Here is a 21,069-nt window from a genome sequence, read left to right as displayed (position 1 = left end):
AGACCATGCGGGTCAGGTTGTTGAAATGGTAGGCTAGAAATAATTAATTTGTTATGAATTAATCACTTATTCATAAATAATTAATTCACCGCCACCTACGACAACGATACCATCGTGCATCGCAATGTTTCACATTAGACATCATACGATGCTAAATTGGTGGATATTGCCCAACCCTACTGTACACTCTGTAACACATTTATACAGTTAGATTTTAATATTTTGTGAATGTGGGCATACAATAAAAAAAAAACATTTAATTTACTAAATGATAAAACTAGATCATTATTTAGACTTAAGACGAAACAAAACGAATCCTGACGGGGAAAAACAAGTTGAATAGTTCATGACCTTAAATGATTCACTAGCGAACTGGTTTAAAATGTTAAAATAACTAGTAATGAATACCCTATTTTTCATGAACAATGCAGAAAAAGGAACTTACCCTCAAGCCATACAGACAATCCTGTTGAGAGGGAGACCCCAACAATGCCTAATATTTTAGCACTCCATTGAGAATCTGACACTTTTCACATCTGGCGCTGAGCTTGGATGGCCCTTTCTGTGTGTTCGCCAGCTGCAAACCCTCCAAACACATCAGAATAAATGACTAATAAAACACTTTTCCTTTTACCTCTCCAGATTATTCAGCTCCTGAGACATGTTGGAAACAAAAAAGATAGGCAAGACTATGAAAATAAAAAAGGCTTTTGTTATGTGCACATTTTTATGGTCCAAAGAAAAATGGAAAATCTCACCCAGAGGAGTAGTAGTTTTTTTATTTTATATTTCAAGTTGTCATTGATTAATGCCAAACACAATTAAAACACCTGGAAACCTGGAGAAGCGAGTCTAAAATCTGTCAACTTTACATTTAAAAAGGCCGAAAGGTATATTCTGCCAGCCGCCAGTGAAATCCATCAGTATTGCTCATGATGTATTTTCCAGACTCTGTGTCCAAGAAATTAAGTCAGTGTGTAAGGTACATTAAAAGCGGTCAGCGTGGAAGAGCTTCAAACGGCTGCAGTTCAAAGCTTCGGTTGGCAGGTGCGAGCTTGGCGGCCATTTTAATTACGCAAAGAAACAGGACTGCAGGGACAGAAGTGGCACTTAGAAGTGAGAGGGTGAGATGTGCTGGAAGAAAGTCATATTTGACACCCAGCGCACTGCAAAAACTGAGGCTGCGCTGCTGAAAAACGAACCTCGTCTCGACAGCCTCCAGTCGTCAACCTTCAACCATTCCCTGAAACAAATTACTTCCATTTGAAGGTACAGGAAGTGAAATTTCCTGTTTAACATTAAGGGTCCTCGCTTTGGAATGAGCTCTTTTTTTATGAGTTCACTGACTGTTTTTTTCTTCTTCTTTATGCTATGTGAGAAAGAGCAATGGAGATCCAAGTGAATACAAAATTTAAAAAAATAATAAAATAAATTAATAAAACAAAAAAATAATGTCATTTACTCAAAGTTTTTGTAATGAAACATAATTTAAATAACATTTCCAAAATGCAGAAACGTGCAGACAGAAACGCAGAATTAACAGGAAAAATGGAATTTCCAATATAGTACTCAATATGATGGGATTTGATTCATTTCATTTGATTTAGTCAACATAAACATTCCAAATTCCTTGGCATTTCATGTTACATGTCAAATTGGATTATGACTGGACTACAAGATTCTATCGCATTTTATCACTGTGAATCGGTCAATGCTTGACTATTTTAATGTGGACCGAGGGTGTAGAGTGGTTTCGATTCGTAGGCTGCTAGGCAACCATCAACCGTTTTCTCAGAGGAGGACAAGCTGACAAAACATTGCCGTCACTTTGATACAAGTTTAATTTATGGAGCAAATAACAAAGCACTGCAGTGTTTGCGTGTTCTGTGTTTGTCTGAGATAATTAGTCTCCTGAAATGTGTATATTCCATATAAAGTATGAAGCTGATTGGTCAATTCTTGTCACATGACTCATGGTGCACTCGTGACATTTATTCAACTGGGTGCATAAGCCGCACACATCCATTGAAAATAACGAACTTGCGTGAACTCTAGAAAAGACACGGTATACGAACAGCCCGGATTCGAACCGGGTTCAGGAATGATAGTGTCAAAACATAGGCGCACCTCCAATTCACATTCTGTTCAAAGTTTCTCTTTTTGCCATTGCTTTTTCGTTTGGTTTTGTCAAAGTAGAGTCATTAGCATATTAATACAGGGGAGGAGGCAGGGAGGGGTTTTGCGCTTGTGCATGTTGCGCTTAGTTTTACGTTAAGTCGGAAGTCCAAAGAGAATATGCGTGGGATTCGGCGTATGCAGGGTTTCATACATCTGAATTTTTTACTGCGTACGCACATTTACAGCTTCAGCAGTTCATATTCTTGCACAGACATGGGGGATTCACCTGATTTGTTGACAAATGGGTTGCGAATCTATTGGGCCTTTTCCCCTTAGCAAAGAAACCTTTTAAAGATGCAGGTTTCGTACTGTTTTTGCTGCTTGTGGGTTAAATTTGACACTCAAGTGAACGAGATGTAACCAAGAAAAACACAGTAATTTTTCAAAATAAAAGATTTTTCAAAATAAACGACCATTCAGACTCGGATAATAAATAAAATGAAAATAATTAATGATTTCTTGTGAGACCCGGTATCAGTTGATCCACAAAACAGTCCTGGTCCATGGCCTGGTGGTTGAGGACCACTGGTGTAAATCATACATTGTAAAATATTCTGGGTTCCAAACAAATCCTTCAAGTTGTTCCAACATAAACCAATTAAGTTACCTTCATCATTTGTACAAATTTGAACATTAAATAATTAAGAGTTCCCTAAAACACCCTGAAGAACTGTGCTTCAACTCCTTTTAAATAAAGTAGTTTGAACAAGCAGCAAAAGTTGAGTGTAGGGCACTAAATGCATCTAGATAGCATTGGCCACCATTTACTTTCATTGTATGGGAAAGAACAGCATGAACAATCTACTAAATATCTACTTTTGTGTTCCACAGAAGAAATTCAGTCTCATTAAAAGCTGATGCTATATATATAATAGAAATATACTGATGGTCATTGCAGAATTTCAACGGAACCGCAAAAACTAACTTGAAATAACTTGACTAAGCTAAAAAAGGCGAGTAGAAGATTAGAATTGGCGTTTGCTTAAGAGATGAAGACATTTATGTTGTCCGTACCCATTCCACAGTTAAAAATGAGCTTGCCTCTCCTATAGACTCCACCTTGTTCATTCACAAATTCTTTTTTGGAGCATCTTCCTTCTTTTTCACAAACACTATAAATGGAAAGGGAAAATGCAGTGTTGCTTTTTTTGGTTCAAGCTGCAGTTACAGTATGTGGGATAATTGAGGGCAATCTTTGCTTGAAACGGTTTACCCTTCCCCTCACAACACCGGAGGAACTACAAAGCTATTCTTGGACCACAGTTTTCCTCAAAAAATATTAATTACCATAATGTACTCACACCCAAATGAATCTAAAATACTTTGAAATTCTTCTTGTAAACACAAAACAAGATATTCTGAAGAATGTTGGAAAAAGCAGCCATTGATGTCCATATAGTAGGGTAAAAAAAAAAAAATACTATGGAAAGCTGCTTTTTCCAGTTCTTTGCAATATGTTGTTCTGTGTTGAACACAAGATGGAAACTCAAACAGGTTTAAGGAAGTGGAGTAAATAATAAAAGAATTTAGAGCTACATTTGCATTTTTAAGAGCTGATAGCTTTACTGTGGTAAGGTATCGAAATTTTCCAACCTAATCAAAACTTTGCTGAAAAACCTGTTGTACGCAATCTACTACATACCTTACTGTCTGTTGATGGTCTGTACCTCGTAGTGTACCTCTTTCAGTATATAAAACAAAATCCCTTATAAATTCATTTTACTATGAAATATTTACTGAAAATATAATACTAAAGTTTAAAGTTTCCCATTGCCATGAAAAAACCGGCTCAAAGAAATTCATTTCTGAGGACATTTAGCTCATACATTTACAGTAAATCTGAATTGCTCTGCTTGCCGTTTCAAGGACATATGAGTTGGTACATTTCCAATGGCAGAGGACTTGAGAATAAGAAAACCCTCACGGAAAATCTTGTCATTTTATAAATCTTGCTTTTGGTTGTGTTTAGCCCACAGCCTGTGAGGGAGTAGCCCGTTTTCTAAGGGCCGGCCTAAACCTTTACCCTGACATTGGTTCACCACCTTTTATTAAGAAATACACCCTTTAACTTTAATTGACAGGTTGGGTTCTAATCCATATAGTTAATTGTACTCCGGTATATCAAAAGGAGATTTTGGAAAGCAGCAGTCATTGACACCCATAGTATGATTTCTTTCCTACTTTTTTCCTACTATGAATGTAAGGCTGCTTTTTTAACATTCTTCAAAATATCTTCTTTTGTGTTCAACAGAAGAAATCCATAAAGGTTTAGAACCAATTGAGGGCGAGTAACAGAGGACATTTTTATTTTTGGGTGAGCTACCTCTTTAAGAAAAATCCTGACCTTGCCAGTTGCTCTTTTGTGCATTCCATGAGACTTTGTTAGCACTCAATTAGTTTCAACTCATTGTCTCAACTGATTTAATTCATCAAATGAAATATATCTCTTGTATTTGTTGCTTTTGTATTTGTCATCTGACGACCATAATTCAGTTTTTTTTTTTTCATACAAATTATTCTTAAACAGGAATAATAAGGTCTACTTTTATGATGTATGGATGCATGTTAGAATTGTTGGAACTTCCAAAAACTCGGGCACCATTTACTGTCATTACAAAGCTGGTAAGAATCAGGATGTTAATTAATATAATGCTCAATTGTGTAATTCTGCGTATGACAGAAACAGATTAGAACCCTTTATGCATTCCTTGTGTCGTTAGCAACCTAGGACATGACTTACTACATGCAAAGTCATTCAATTTTGAAAATCTAAACATCTTCATAGTGAAACTAATGTTCTGGTAACTAAATTCGACGAACATGTAATGTGACTGACGGAACATTCATGCATTCAAGAAAGGGTTAAAATGTTGATGCTGGTTGCTTGTAATTGTATTTCTACTGTTCAGTAAGAGGCTTTTGGTTTGGTACACATTACAAACTGAATGATTAATGAATAATTGTTGGAAAATAAAAAAAAATTCCACATTCAAAAAATAGTTTTTTTTTGTATTTGTTTATTACTACTACAATATTACACTTCTTTTTAATAGAAGGTATGGAGTTAGATCAGTCTCAGAAATAATACATTTACAAAATATAATTCATACATCCACAACTCATTCACATTTACAAAATCCAGTTTGTAAGTTCATAACACAATTTGTAAATCCACAAATCCAATTTGTAAATTCAAAACACGATTCATAAATCCACAAATCCACTTTGTAAGTTTAAAAATGGTTAAAAAAATACAAATTCAATTTGAAAATTTAAAACTTGATTAGTAGATAAATGAATCCAATTCATAAATTCAAAACACCATTTGTAAATGCACAAATCCAAATCAAATTCAAAAAATGATTCGTAAATACCCAAATCCAATTCAAAAATACACAAACCCGAATTGTAAATCCAAAACACGATTTATTAACTGAATTTATTTGTCAAAAATATATTGAATTTGATATTTTTAAATTGTGTGTTGTATTTATGAATTGTGTTTTGAATTTACAAAGTGAATTTTGTACATCATACATATTATTTTGTAAGTGCATTGTTTTTGAGACTGACCTGGCTGTTTTTGTTTTTATATGTTACTTAGAAGAGAGAAGATGGCTCAAGTACAGCTCCATTATTGTTCAAAATAAAAAGTCATCTTTATGATCTTAATTTTAATAAAAATTTCTTTATTTTTGCTGTATTTAAAATGTACCAAACTGTATCCCTGTACTCTTTCCAATTTTGTGAATCGTTTAACCCCTTACTGGTTGCAAAGGCATTTTATTTTTGAGATTCAACATTTTGTGGTAAAAAAAAATATAAAAGACACACTGGTTTACTTATAAATGAAGAGCACAGAGAAAATATGCATTTTTATGTTTTTTTTTACCCTTCTTCATTTTTAATTTAATTTTTAAAATTAATTTTATTAATAATTAATTTAACATTTTTATCAACTTTAATTTAACATTTAATTAATTTTGTTAATTGTATTATTAATATTATATTGCTAAATAAATATTGTATTAATTACATTTATTTATTTATTACTGCTGTACCTTTTGCATATTTGTATTTATATATTTTTCTGCATTGCTGTACTGTACGGCCCAGTATGTGTTAGTTTTAAGTATAATGTTATTTTATTTACATTATTATAATATAAATTTTTATTTGTGTTTTGCCCTAAATATTATTTTGATGGAAGAATAAACAATTGTACTGTTGGATTCAGAGAGAAACTGAATAAACTAATTTTGTTTTCTGGTGATAGATTGGAAGAGTTGATTCTTTGTTTTTGATACTGTATCTCTGACTAATACATAAAAAAACAGAGTTATACTAAAAATATACAAAAGAAGGGAACACAGCACTGGAAAAAATGCTAAATAATAACTCAAATTTCTCAGTGAACTATCCCTTTAAGCTTTCAACACCAGCTCCATTCTGGCTTGTTTTCAGTTGTCAGTTCATACGGGCTAAACCCACAATGATCATGTTCTGTTCCTCCACCTCTAAAGATGAAAATGACATGTTCTTGACTTTCTTTGTGGGCTTTTTTTGGAGACCCATCATAAGTGTTGCGAAAATACAACCTAGTCGCCCCTTAAGTGAGAGTTTTGAGGGCGGTCTGTCTGCCGGCAGCACTCCCTGAGCTATAGTTTTGGCAAGGCCGTCTGACTCATTTGGAAGCAATGTGCTGAGCCTACAACCTCACAGGAGAGTCTGGAATCCTACTTCAAGAAGAAACGTCCCCTCCTTCTTTCTGATTTTCTTTAGCATACACCCGAGTCTATCCATCCCGGCCTTCTACCTCCCCACGCTAATGCTAGTGCGTGATTTATGCACTTGGAAGCCACAGAAATTTATAACACCGCGTGGGAAACAGGTTTGCTAGTGCGCTAGTAGTGTTTAGCAATAAAAAAAGCTTCAGAGATAAATGGAACAGCGTCATTATGTTAATGGGCTCATGATATGACCAATTTTAGAACAATTTTGTTGAGATGAATCGAAACTTGGCCTGGAATATAAAACATTTCCCTACAATCTACAGTTTTGGGGAAGAGAAGTTTTAGGAAGAGTTTAAAATCCTGTACACTGTAACAAATGCTGGGTTCAACACAATTCCTTCATGCTGTGAACTTCATTGTCTTATGTTCAAAAGGATTAGCAGGAACTTTTCTTACAACATTACTGTGGCTTTTATTGTCACTTATCATAAACTGCAACTAAATTTCTGAAAAAAAGAGAGAGAGAAAAAGGTGTAGTGTATAAACTTAAGGCCAAAGTACGAACTCTAAAAAGTCCAGTTTCACTTTTACTTGCTTAAAATTTGACTTTGACTTGTGGCTCATAGTTCTGTCAATATTCAATGACTAATAATACAAAAAGAAAAAAAATCATAAATTCCAGCATAGAAAGAGCAAAACAAAAGTTAGCCTGTGAGCTATAAACCAAAAGCCAGACTGTGTTTGTTAGGATGGAAAGTTTACTCAGACTGAAGGAAAAAAGCAGCAAAGGGTGTTGGGCTGGATTGAATGTCAAATACAGGGCTGAGAAAAGAATATTACTGCACAAAAAACATTTAGAGAAATTCTCCAGTAGCTGAACTCCGCTGGAGTCTGGGGCTTTTTGACTTTGTCTTGTTGACAGAGCAATACGAGAGGCTGATATTTATTTAAAATAATTCCACCTGTGTTTGAGTGAACTTTCATTCACTGCTTCAGGGCCAAGTGTGTCAAATTTCCAGGACTTTGAGCTCTCATTTATCTCTTGCGCATCAATCAGAAACCAAATTACCCATTCACAAGCATATGAAAATATGGGCGACACAAAATAAGATACTGATAAAATGTTATTGACCTTTACAGCTGGGTTAATTGAAAAACAGGGTAATGAAAGCGACAAAGAGTCCAGTATATTAGTCTCAATGGATAAATATACAAGACCAAGAGTACATCCAGACAGCAACAATCATGTTTTTTCTTTTTCTTTTGCAAAATCTTACTTAGCCAAGTTATTTGTAAAAAAATTTTGACAAAACAACTGAAAATATATCATTTGATTTTTGTACAGTTAAAAATCACAATTATTAGCCCCCCTTTGATTTTTTTTATATTTCCCAAAAGATGTTTAACAGAGCAAAGAAATGTTCACAAAATGTCTGATAACATTTTTTTTCTTCTGGAGAAAGTCTTATTTGTTTTATTTCGGCTAGAATAAAAGCAGTTTTTCATAAAAAAAAAAAACATTAAGGTCAAAATTATTAGCCCCTTTAAGCTATATTTTTTCTTACAGAACAAACCATCATTATACAGTAACTTGCCTAATTACCCTAACCTGTCTAGTTAACCTAATTAACCTAGTTAAGCCTTTACATGTCACTTTAAGCTGTATAGAAGGGTCTTGAAAAGTATCTAGTCAAATATTATTTACTGTCATCATGACAAAGATAAAAGAAATCAGTTATTAGAAGTGAGTTATTAAAGCTATTTAGGTTAGAAATGTGTTGAAAAAAACATCTTTGTTAAACAGAAATTAGGGAAAAATAAATGGGGGCTTATAATTCTGTACATTTCAACTGTATGTGTTTACATCTAAAATATGATATGTTTTACTTTTACAGTACAATGTTATTTTTATGTACGTTTTCAATATGAATTTTAGAACTTAAAACAACTGTACATTTTAACAATTTTTGAAATTCTTTTAAGTGCTTATATATTTTAAAATTATGTTAGCTGTTCACATAATTTAGTGAAATTAATTTCAACTTATTTGCAGTTGGATCCCAAGAAACAATTAAAATGTAATGACTTGTTTTAAAAATCTTTTTATGTGGTATGTTTTTTTATTATTATTATTTCTTACTTTACATGATGTAAAGTAAGATCTTAATGCATGATGTAACAACAAAAGGGTCAAGCTTTAAATAGTAAAATTGTCAACTCTTGTCATTTTTGAGTGAGATGCTAATGGTCTAATCAGATTCAGTGCTTTATGCTAAGCTAAAAGTGCTCCTGCCAGACCTAGAGATATTTGATACTCTAGCTGTTATTATGCAGCTTAACCAGGTTTATTTCAAACTGAAGTACAAATTATAATTATATATTTTCTTTGTATTTTCTTTAGTTTTTATCGTTTGTTTGTTTGTTTTTTCAAAATCAGACAATAATTAAATTAATTGATAATAATAATACAAATAATATAAATTAATTAATATAAATTAAGTGATAATAATTGTACAATAATGTCAGCTGTTATAACCGTTTGCTACAGGTGAAAGTATGTGAAAATACCACATATAATGACATTTTTTACCTAACTCGCTTTATAACTTCCGTCAAGTGTTTGAAATAAATTTGAGTTGATTTAGGTTGTGTTATTATTCAGCGTGATCTCACAAGGAAATGTTTTTTTTTTTACGTTTTATCTGTTTAGTTAATTCAATTCAGTTATATAAAAATGTATGATTTTTAAAAGGAGGTGTTGCAACCAACCCCGCCCCTAAACCCAACCATCATTGGCAGATGAGCAAATCGTATACATTGTATGAATCCATACAAATTGGCAACTTAATCAAAAGTAACGAGATGGTGATTCAACATGACTAACAATCAAACACTAAAAGCGTTAAAATCTTCGAAGTAAATCTGTTATGAGGATTTCCTGGGATTCTTCTTTGTTGGTATTTGTCATTCCTGCACAAGAGCACCACCTGGCTGTTGGAGGAGATTTACTACTGATCACAGAACCACGCTTCTCTGACAAGATGTGCATAACAATTACGGATAGCGATTTCATTTCAGTTAACACACAGCCCTACTAAAACTAGACAAGATATTATTGTCCATCCCAGTACACATTATGTGTATATAACTACAAATAAAGATAGAGGCACTTGCACTATGGTAGAAGTGAGACTGAAGTTGAAGAATGATCCCTAGGGCAAATTCAAGCCCTTGCGAAATCCAATGCAGGAGGTTGAAGAACACAGGCACAATAAAGGACTTCAAAGGGCAGGTGCAGAAACTTCATCCTCAACCGGTGACCTCATGCGGTTAAGGAAAACAGGCTCAAATGCAACTTTTCCTAAAGGAAGCACTGGTCAAGATGATTCACACTCACTCCAGCATTGAAGCAAGTCAAATCTTTCCGTAATGGATACATTCGACTATGTTAGGACTTTCACGGTCAATGAGTTTGTCTTGGTTTGCAAGCATAAAGTCCTAAATAAAGCCAAAACTGCCAAAAGAGGAACATTTCTGTGGGACTAAGGGCTGCCAAACACTGTGGGAAATACTGACAGGCTTGGATCACATTTCCATAAACAAACACTCAGCTTCCTGAATGTGTGCACAAATCCTGCAAAATCCAGGAAAAGAAGCAAGAACGAATGCAACCAGGCTTGTATACACACAGAACACACCTCTAAATACATATTTAAACATGAAAAAAGAGACAGGCCTCTCACTCATGATTACAAACACACTTGACGGTTTGAGCATTGCCAATAAAATCAATTGTAAAGCAAGTATTTTTCCAGTACATAACATACATAAAAATATAAAAAAACTAGTCAACAGACTGGCTGAGGCAGCATGCAAAGCTTATTTAGCGGTCTGGTGCAAAGCTAAAGCAGGTGTGCTTTATCATTGTGGCTTCACACATTCATACATTTTTCAACAGTAGGGCTGTACGAGCACACTTTCATTCTGCCCAATCAGAATTGCACAACCAAACTATTCGGAACGCTCACGACTATTAAAAAAACAAAGAAAAAACAAAGAGGAATGCATGGACAAGTGGGATGATGGTGTCTTTAAAACCATAATAGATTACTAAAAACAGCATTGGTAATACGCAAATATTTTGGTTTCAGTCACAGGCCCAGAACAAAAACAGTTAATTTTTAGGAACTGTTTCAGAATCATTCCCACGACCAGAACCGGCCGCTTCCTATAAGCGAACTAAGCAGCCGCTTAGGACTCCGCTGCCACTAGGGGGCCCCCACAACCCGCTAGTGGTCTGAGTAGTTTCCCTGCTGAAATTGTTTTTACTTGCATTTTACAATTATCTTCATCGACAGTGCTATAGTACTTAAATATTGATACATTTTTAAAGTGTACAGGGCCTGCCCTGCTTACGACTTACAGATTATAGAGCTGAATCTTGATTTAAAAATTACAATTGCAAATGAAATCACTTGTCAATAAATAAATAAATAAATAAATCTTAATTACAATTATATTTTCCCAAAATCGCACAGCCAGTTTTGAATTGTGACACAGCCCCTATATTTTTTTAGCCATGCCACTTTGAATATTCTGTCTGAAATCACATGCATGTATAACTTAAAAACAGTATAAGCTCTATTAAATTGACTATGAACAATTTTGTACTTACAGTAGGGAGTCATTTGCTGCAGGTATGATTTCTCTATTTAAAATTGGCTAAGAGAACTTTTCTGAAATGATATTATTACAGGAGAAAGTCTGAATGTGCAAATGTAAAACAAACTTTACCTAAATCCACAAACAGACTAAAATTAGGAAAAAAACTAATAAATGAATTGTTAACTTTATTGTGGCATTTTTGGATTTAGAACTTGTTATTACCTATTAAAATTAAATTATAAGGGGCCCAGTATAAAGCCCAGCAGGACCCCATAATTAAGCAATTTCTTATATCATGCATATTTTGACTTTCAATAATGCTAAAGAGAAAGACCATAGAGAATTAGTAACTGCATGAGTAAATAAACGGACAATATAATAAAGATTTTATAAATATTCATCTCATTGGGCTTATGCACAGACATGCTTTATACCAGAGATTGAATTTAATTGAATTGAATTGAATTGAATTGAATTTTATTTGACAGATCCTCAAACTTGGGCCCGCGAGCCAAAGTTGGCCAATGGTAACCTTTGATTTGGCATTGAGGTAAAGTTGGTTTTATATTCACACATTCATTCATTTTAACGGTCCCTATATTGTTTACCTCTCAACTTTAAATATTGAGTCTGAAAGAATGGGTCGTGCAAGAATGACTTCAAATCAACATTACCACTATTTAAGCTGCTAATTTGATTTACCCATTCAGAATTTGCAAAGAATAGTTTTATGAAATTATATTATTATGAAAAAGTCTGATTGTGTAAATATAAAACTATTCATTCATTAATTTTCTTGTCGGCTTTCTTGTCCCTTTATTAATCCGGGGTCGCCACAGTGGAATGAACCGCCAACTTATCCAGCAAGTTTTTACGCAGCAGATGCCCTTCCAGCCGGAAACCATCTCTGGGAAACATCCACACACTTGTCCTCTACGGACAATTTACCCTACCTAATTCACCTGTACCGCATGTCTTTGGACTGTGGGGGAAGCCGGAGCACCCGGAGGAAACCCACACAAATGCAGGGAGAACATGCAAACTCCACACAGACACACCAACTGAGCCGAGGCTCCAACCAGCGACCTTCTTGCTGTGAGGCGACAGCACTACCTACTGCACTACTACTTCGCCCCTAATATAAAACTAACTTTACCTCAATTGATTTGGCCCACCGTCCCATCTGAAAAGCGAGAGGGAATGATGGGATGGTTTAGAGATTGTCATTTCAAATTTAATGTGGCCTTTTATTAGTTTTTTTTATTGTTAAGCTACAAAAAGGCTTACTGAAATTAAATGCTTCAGTTTAAATGCTGTAATTTAGTTTAAAATGTATGAACTGCCACCAGACAGATGCAGAGACTTGGTGAGCAAATCAAAGCAAGGGCAGATTCAGCATTGTGTTATAAATGTGACCGTTTATGTTTTTATTGCATTGCAGTATCATTTTAAAAAGCTATACTGCATTAGTTAATATGATTCAAAGTAATGTTTTAAATTAATTAGGAAACTTTATTGAAAAACAAATTGCAATATTTATTCAATATTATGCAATATTTACAGCTCACGGTCACGGCTATCAATAATATTTTTTGGCCCCTCATAAAAAAACTTTGGCCACCCATGCTTCAAACAAAGACAAAATAAAACAAAAAGTTTATATTATACCCCAAATAGTTATCATTTTACTTCCCTATATTCAAATACATTTTCAATACATTTCAAAATAAAATAAATAGTGTATAATAAATCTCAAATAGTTATAGTTATCATTTTACTTCCATATATTCAAATACATAGTCAACAAACGACATTTTTGTTTGTTTTGAGCCAATCAAGTATGTACAAAAAGCTAAAATAACTGCATGGAAGTTTAGAAATGAACTTTAAAACTTATAAAACGTTAATCTCACTTACCTACAACAACACACATCACGTCCACCAGGACGAAGAGTTTCTTTTTCCCCATGTCCGACATGTTTTCTTTAGTTTGTTTGCTCTTTAAAACGAGTACTTTAACGTTACCTCATTTATGAGATAATGTCAAACGCAATCCACTTGGAAGAACCAAAACAAACGCGACCAGTAATGCGAGTTCTTCCGGCTCTGCTGTTTTACCTGCGCTGTACGTACTTCTCTTTACTCTTCAGCTCATAGGTGACGGAGAAACGCGAGTCCTTATCGTCTTTATAAATCAAAAACTTCAAAGGGTGACAACAGTTTTACGTTGGTGTACATATTGCTTTTGTAAAAACGGACCGGTGTTCACCCCTCCAGTAGATTTTTGAGGACGTATCCACTCCTTTTCCAAAAGCACGCCAGCTGTTCCCACTCGCACTCTCGCCGTGTCCACACCTTGAGCTGTGAGAGTGTGTGTGGAGTTGCGCATGCGCATAAATTGTACTTTGAGCCGAAGCGCAAGGCAATGGAATGTGGCACATATAATTTTATGGCACATCATTCCGTATATTTAAACACGGGCAGTTATTTGAATTACGTTTATTTGTCATTAATCTGTATCAGTATCTGTTACTACATCAAATGTTGTGATTTATTATTTGTCTGTTACAATAACTGTAATCTAGGTCTGTCTGTCTATCTATCTATCTATCTATCTATCTATCTATCTATCTATCTATCTATCTATCTATCTATCTATCTATCTATCTATCTATCTATCTATCTGCTGCCATGTTAACACCTAACAAATCAAAACTTTGATGGTCCCAGAATAAATCCCAGGGGGCTCCTAATTAAGCTCCAAAAATCTCCTAAATCACTAATTTACAATCCACATATTTTGTTAAAATGTTCATAAAGTAGCCTGATGATCAGGGAAAATGTACACCGACAAAAAAATCTTGCTTGCCCTAAATTTTTAAGCTAAATCAAATTACCCTCATGAGTCTATTGAACATACATTATGTTAAACTGACTTAAACAGTTTGTGTAACTAAGTTAGAACATGATTAACTTAGTTTCATTAGTTACAATGAACTAAAAACATGCTGTCATGACTGATTTTTTTAGAGTGTATACGTAAGCTGACTGCAACAATAAAAAAATCAAGCTTATAAAAATGCGGTAACCATGAATAAACAAGTTATATTTACAAATGTGCACACACAGGCTTTAGAACATTGTTATAACATTGTTTGCCTCATGTTGTCAATTGCTCTGTCCCCTTAATGTTTGTTCAAACTTTCAGAGTAATGTTTTATCATTTAAAGTTCAAAAGCTGCTTTGGTTAGGTAGACAGCGTAGGTTTTTTGTGGTCATGAGTACTTTGGGAATATTTTTAGATGGCACACCTCTTTGAATATGATATGACAAAATATATGCTTTACATTTTTGAAGTTAAGGAAAACCCTAACCTATTTTAAATGTCACAATACAAACTTAGCTTGCACACCCAGTCCATAACGTTTGGAAAGGCTATACTATGCTTAATATAGGCTAGTGGGCTGTTGCTGATTACACTGAAGGTAATGAAAGATGCTTTGACAGTAGCATCTGCCCTCTAGTGGACACTGACAAGACTGCACATTAAAATGTTACGGGAGCTCGAATAAATTGATAATATAATTATGATTATCTACCTATATTTACATCACTTGATGATCTGATAACAAATAAAACAGAGAATATATTCAAGCTTCAGTACTGAGACATGGCAAGCTGTCATCTCTGACGTCATCTGTCATTGACTTACTGGAAAAGACACAAAATGAAAATGAAAAATTTTAGAAAATGTATTAAAATGAGGCTACCAACCATACAAAGATACATACAAAAGTCATACATTTTGGTAATTTTTTTATGAGTAGGTATCACATACGATGTGTATCATTAACTAAGACAGCATTTGTTTTCAAATTTTTATTATTATTTACAAAATATAATAACAGGGACAATAAATCATCATAACAGGAGCGATAATACATAAATTGCGTTAAAAGGGTAAAGTAAGTCAAAGCAGTGTTTGTCTCCCTTTCGTATCTTCTGAACCTTGTGTAAACTACACACAAAACTTAAAGCCGACTAAACAATTAGCAAACACACTGAGCTGAGCGATTAATGTGACCAGGATGATGATGATGATGATATGTGATGCTTTACAAAAAGTCAAGTCACAAAAGAGGCACTACGCTAGATTTGGCAGTGCCAGTTTCTCCAAACAGTGAAGAAAGATTCTGGGTTCTGACAAGTTGTGGCTTCACGCAAATGAATTGGCAGCAAAACCTGAGAAACTTAACCACTAATATCAGGATGACATTTATTGGCATAAACCATTCAAAAACCCTCTTCAACACTTAGTACTGAAGTACTGACGGACTAGACCGAGAGGGAAACGATCAAAGCCCCTGAGGAACTTGTACTTTTTTCTTTCTTTTTGTGTTTATTGCACAGAGAAGTTTTCTACAATGGGAAAGCTCGAACCTCATAACAGGTATCGCAACAAACGACAGCACAACATGACTGCATTAGTAGTTCATTCCTGATGATACGAGTAAAACCTTTTATTCTTTGAAAAAAATAAGCCATTTAAAAAAAAAAAAGAGTTGAGTTTAAATGTGCTACATGCAATGAAAGAAACTATTTACTGTACAGGAAGAACTATTATCAAACAGGTACCAAAACTATCCTTATTGAGACCATCGAACATCCCAGCAGGATTTAAGTCCTTGCATATTTCCAAAGCCTAAAATTAGGTAGTTAACACTTTCATTGCATGTAGTAATCTGACAGAGACAGTCAGTTCCCTAAAACACCCATTTAGATGAGTAGGTGAAAACTACATGGAGTAAATGACATGAATAACTTTTGAACACATTCCTTGAGATCAATAACACACAAAACAAATTAATCAAAGACGTTTTTACCTCATTTTGTTTCAAACCTGAAGGACTTTCTGAAAGTCAGTGAGGTCCAAAAGCTTCCTTTTACTATTAAAGTACATTGGTGTTAAAACGTGAGCACCATAAAGGTAGCAGAAAAGTAATCCATATGCTGCCAAATATAAGCCATTACTATTAAGGTCAATGGACCCAAAGGTTTTTCTTTTCCATTGCACTTCAGTGGGGTCCAAAGCTCTAGTATGGTAGTACATTTTTTGTAGAGTGTGGATTACTTTATGCTATCTTTTTCTAATTGTTAGAGCTTAAACGTTTTGGACCTCGTTCGCTTCCATTGAATGGACAAAAATCTGCTAATACAAGTCAACAGGTTTGAAACAACACAAGGGTGATTTAATGTGTTTGACTGAACTATCTCTCAGGCTTTTCTGCAATTTCCAGGTGAGCAGCAGTTGTCACGTTTTCTTAGTTTAGTTAAAAACAACCAGATTTGAATGTGGAGAAACATTTAAAACATTTAAAAGATTTAAGGGATAATCAAAACAAACGTAAATCAAAAAAGCAGAATTATTTCATTCCAAACCTGAAAACTGACGAGGTCCGAAAGTGTCTTTTTATACTAAAAATCAGGGGGTCCAAAAGGTTATTTAAAAAAAATTAAGTTAATAATGTCTAAAAGTTTCTTTAAAAAAGAAGGTTTCATAAACATAAAGGTAGCATAAAAGTAATTCATATGCAGCCAAATATTTGCCATTACTATTAAAGTCAATGGACCCAAAGCTTTTTATTTTACATTGCACTTCAGTGGGGTCCAAAGCTCTAGTATTTAGTATGCTAGTACCCTTTTGGTAGAGTGTGGATTATTTTTATGCTATCTTTTTCTAATTGTTAGAGCTTAAACGTTTTGGACCCCATTGACTTGGTTTGAATGGACAAAAATCTGCTAAAACAACTCAACAGGTTAAAGACAACACAAGGCCATTTTAATGGTCAAGCTATCTTATTTGGCTAAACTCTCTCTCAGGCTTTTCTGCAATTTCCAGGTTTAGAAGCAGTTGTCACGTTTTCTTAGTTTAGTTGAAAACAACCTGTTGTGAATGCGGAGAAACATTTGAAACATTCAAAAGATTTATGGGAAAAAGAAAAGTAAATCAATTTACTCATTTCATTCCAAACCTGATGTCTTTTTATGCTAAAAATCAACGGGGTCCAAAAGATTATATAAAAAAAAAAAATTAAGTTAATGATGTCCAAAAGTTTCTTTAAAAAAGGTTTCATAAACATAAAGGTAGAATAAAAGTAATCCATATGTTGCCAAATATATGCCATTACTATTAAAGTCAATGGACCCAAAGCTCTTTCTTTTACATTGCACTTCAGTGGGGTCCACTAAAATTTCCAGGTGAGCAGCAGTTGTCACGTTTTCTTAGTTTAGTTAAAAACAACCAGTTCTGAATGCGGAAAAACATTTAAAAGATTCCTGGAACAAAGAAATATAAATCAAAAAAGCAGAATTATTTCATTCCAAACCTGAAAACTGACGGGGTCCAAAAGTCTTTTTTTTTTTTTACTAAAAATCAACGTGGTCTTAAAGATTCTTTTAAAAATGAAAATGTATGCTAGCATTTTGGACTCTGATGACTTTTATTGTACGGAAAAAATATGGTTTGGGTTTTGTCAAAACATCTCATTAAATTCAGGTTTTACTGAAGAGCAACACGTGCAATTTCAGAGGAAACAACAGCAGTCACATTCCTTTAGTTTTGTTGTTGAAGACAACATGGATTTTGACGTCATGAGGAAATGCTGATGACACTCTTTGATTGAAAAGATAGCCAACACAAAAACTTTAAGTATTTACTATTTCATTCCAAACCAGTATGACTTTCTGAATGTTAATGGAGTCCAAACACTTCTAATGAAATTCGATGGGGTCCAAAAGTTTCTTTTAGAATTAAAGTCATCGGGGTCCACAATGTTTTCTGAAATTTTTACAGCACAAAAACTTGTAAGTAATCCATATGCTGCCAAATGTATGCTATCTTAATGTAATTTAATCTTTAGCATTATGGACCCCATTGACTTCTATTGTACACACACAATAGTAGTTTAAAAAATATATTTCGTGTACCTCAGAAAGAAGTCAAACTTTGGAGTATTATGAAGCTGATTAAATGATGACCAAAGATGCTGAAAACTCCTGAAGAGTGAACATTTTTCTTTTCCAAGTGAACGACAGTCGTCACTTTTCCTTAGATGTGGAATGTTTTTCCTTCATTGTTGTGTCGAGCAGATGGAGGAAGATGGACTACTAATCACACCAAAGTCTAGGACGGATGGTGAGGAAGGTAAAGAAAAGTCAAACTGAAGCTTCGGTGAAGCAACACACTCTGAGCAGGAAGGTGCAGGATCGTCAGCAAAAGACCCGAGTTGAAGCTTGTAAAACCCTGCTCCCAGGAGCCCTGAGTCAGGTGGGATGATGGGACGGAGTGTCTTCGGGAGATTTGGGAGAAGTAAAGCTGGGTGGATAGGGAGACCACGTCTGGCATCTGGAGCACTGGAGGAAGAGTAAACTGGCTGAACAACTGCTCCCCCTGTGGGCCAGAGCAACAACCTGCACACAGGTCAATCTCTCCAATGTTTCGCTCACAAGCTGAAAAAAACAAGAAATGATGGGCATATTAAGAAAACATGGTCCAGATCTGTGGAAAAAAAATCAGAAAGGGAATAGATGTATGATGAGCTTCTGCTGTAAAAAATAAATAAATACAAATTTAGCTAAGAACTTTTTTAAAGAATCAACTGGGATTAGTCTTCCAATCTTTAAATCATTGACTACATTGATATGGACATCAGTAATCAAATTATTGGCCTTAATCTAATTAAGACAATAATATGATTAAGATTTTAGTATGAGTTTCTTATTGAATGTTCCTTTCATGATCCCGTTTTACATATTGTAGCACATGATTCGATTAATCTCATTGCTTCACCATGCTATCGACATGTCGGGTACTTCATCTTTAATTTGTCGACTTCAACAACAGTTTGACACTTTTACTTCTATTAAGAAACATTTTATGCATGCCCCCTGTGACAAACGAGATATTGGATGCGAGTATGAACTGCAGGAGGAGTTTAGTTTTAATAGAATTTGATAACGCACGCTGCATAAAAAGAAAACTCAGCATTTCAAGATGCAGGTGTCTGTGTTCCTTCAATGACTTGGTAGGTGCAGAGAATAGTGTCAAACGATGGTAATAGTTTGATTGCAGTGTTTACATGTCTGTACTGCACTTCAATAATCGACTAAAATCAGCATAATCCAAGTCTTAATTCTATTTCTGCTAAGTTTATGACCTTAATCAAATTAAATGAATCAAAAAACGCTGTTTACATGGTCGTCTCTTAATCAGAGTATTGTCTTAATCGTATTAAAATGATTGGTGTCCATGTAAACATTCTCAGTGATGCCAATAGATATGATTTAAGTGTGATATCATGATCGTGAATTAAAGCAAGTATTTATAATAAGAAGAAAGGCCATGTTTTGTTGGAAACTAACTAAAATAAAATAACTAAATTTAAAAATCAACTAAAAATGAATCTAAATGCAAAACTAATAAACTGACAAAGCATACAACAAAAATTACTAAAATAAAAAATGTACAATCTTGCCTCGGCAACCAGCTGAAATAAAATAAGAATGAGAAAAGAGAATCTGAAATATTTTATGGCAAAAAATAAAGGTGATTTAATATTCGAAAATGTTTTATATTGATGATATTTTTTAATAAATTAGTCTTACACATCATATTTTCAGATGATTTTTATAGTATATAAATTAATTCTAGTACTTTCACCATAAACCGACATATCAACCATTTGATAGAGGTTATAAAACTTAAAATTTAGTAAAAATAAATAAATAAATAACACTTTTCTTTTCTAGGTGGGGCAGTTAAAGGGTTAATATTTCTAATTCTAAAACATAAAAAAGTAATCACAGTACATAAAAGTAAAAATAAAGTAATAAAATGAAAGTTTTGGTATGAAATGTATACCTCTACTAAGTTCTAAAAATAATTTTAAACCAAATTAAAAAAATATTATAAAAACTATATTAGTAAATTTGTAAGATGATACGTAAATAAATAGCCAAGTTAAGTTTTTAAATTATATATACAGTTGAAGTCAGAATTATTAGCCCCCCTTTAATTTTTTTTCTTTTTTAAATATTTCCCAAATATTGTTTAACAGAGCAAGGACATTTTCACAGTATGTTTGATAATATTTGTTCTTCTGGAGAAAGTCTTATTTGTTTTATTTCAGCTAGAATAAAAGCAGATTTACATTTTAAATATATATATATTTTAAGGTCAAAATTATTAGCGCCTTTAAGCTATATATTTTTTCTGATAGTCTACAGAACAAACCATCATTATACAATAACTTGCCTATATACCTTAACCTGCCTAGTTAACCTAATTAACCTAGTTAAGCCTCTAAATATCACTTTAAGCTGTATAAAAGTGTCTTAAAGTATCAAATACTATTTACTGTCACCATGGCAAACATAAAATAAATCAGTTATTAGAAATGAGTTATTAAAACTATTATGATTAGAAATGTGTTGA

General features: G+C 33.8%; 2 protein-coding genes across 18 annotated transcripts in view; both read right to left on the bottom strand.

The window, feature by feature from the left end:
• Nucleotides 1-13,943, bottom strand: part of plpp2b (phospholipid phosphatase 2b) — a 42,306-nt gene extending 28,363 nt beyond the window's left edge. Inside the window, 1 exon segment of the mRNA NM_199953.3 lies at nucleotides 13,494-13,943. Coding sequence (NP_956247.2) covers nucleotides 13,494-13,554 — 61 coding nt within the window. The 5' untranslated portion in view covers nucleotides 13,555-13,943.
• Nucleotides 13,944-15,440: 1,497 nt separating this feature from the next.
• Nucleotides 15,441-21,069, bottom strand: part of mier2 (mesoderm induction early response 1, family member 2) — a 31,842-nt gene continuing 26,213 nt past the window's right edge. For 4 of the 17 annotated variants that reach the window (XR_015521270.1, XR_015521274.1, XR_015521268.1 and 1 more), the window contains 2 exons: nucleotides 17,765-19,085; nucleotides 15,441-17,188 (listed from right to left, as the gene is read on the bottom strand). The gene's annotated coding sequence lies outside the window, so the exon portion shown is untranslated. Of the gene's footprint in view, nucleotides 19,135-21,069 lie in introns of all 17 variants that reach the window. The other 13 variants (XR_015521269.1, XR_015521273.1, XR_015521267.1 and 10 more) reach the window with 4 other exon arrangements.

Source organism: Danio rerio, chromosome 22 (genome assembly GCF_052040795.2).
Source record: "Danio rerio strain M-AB ecotype USA chromosome 22, GRCz13ab, whole genome shotgun sequence".
NCBI classification, from domain to species: Eukaryota; Metazoa; Chordata; class Actinopteri; order Cypriniformes; family Danionidae; genus Danio; species Danio rerio.
The sequence above is the reverse complement of the archived record's forward strand: the minus strand, read 5'-3'. Positions and strand labels throughout refer to the sequence as shown.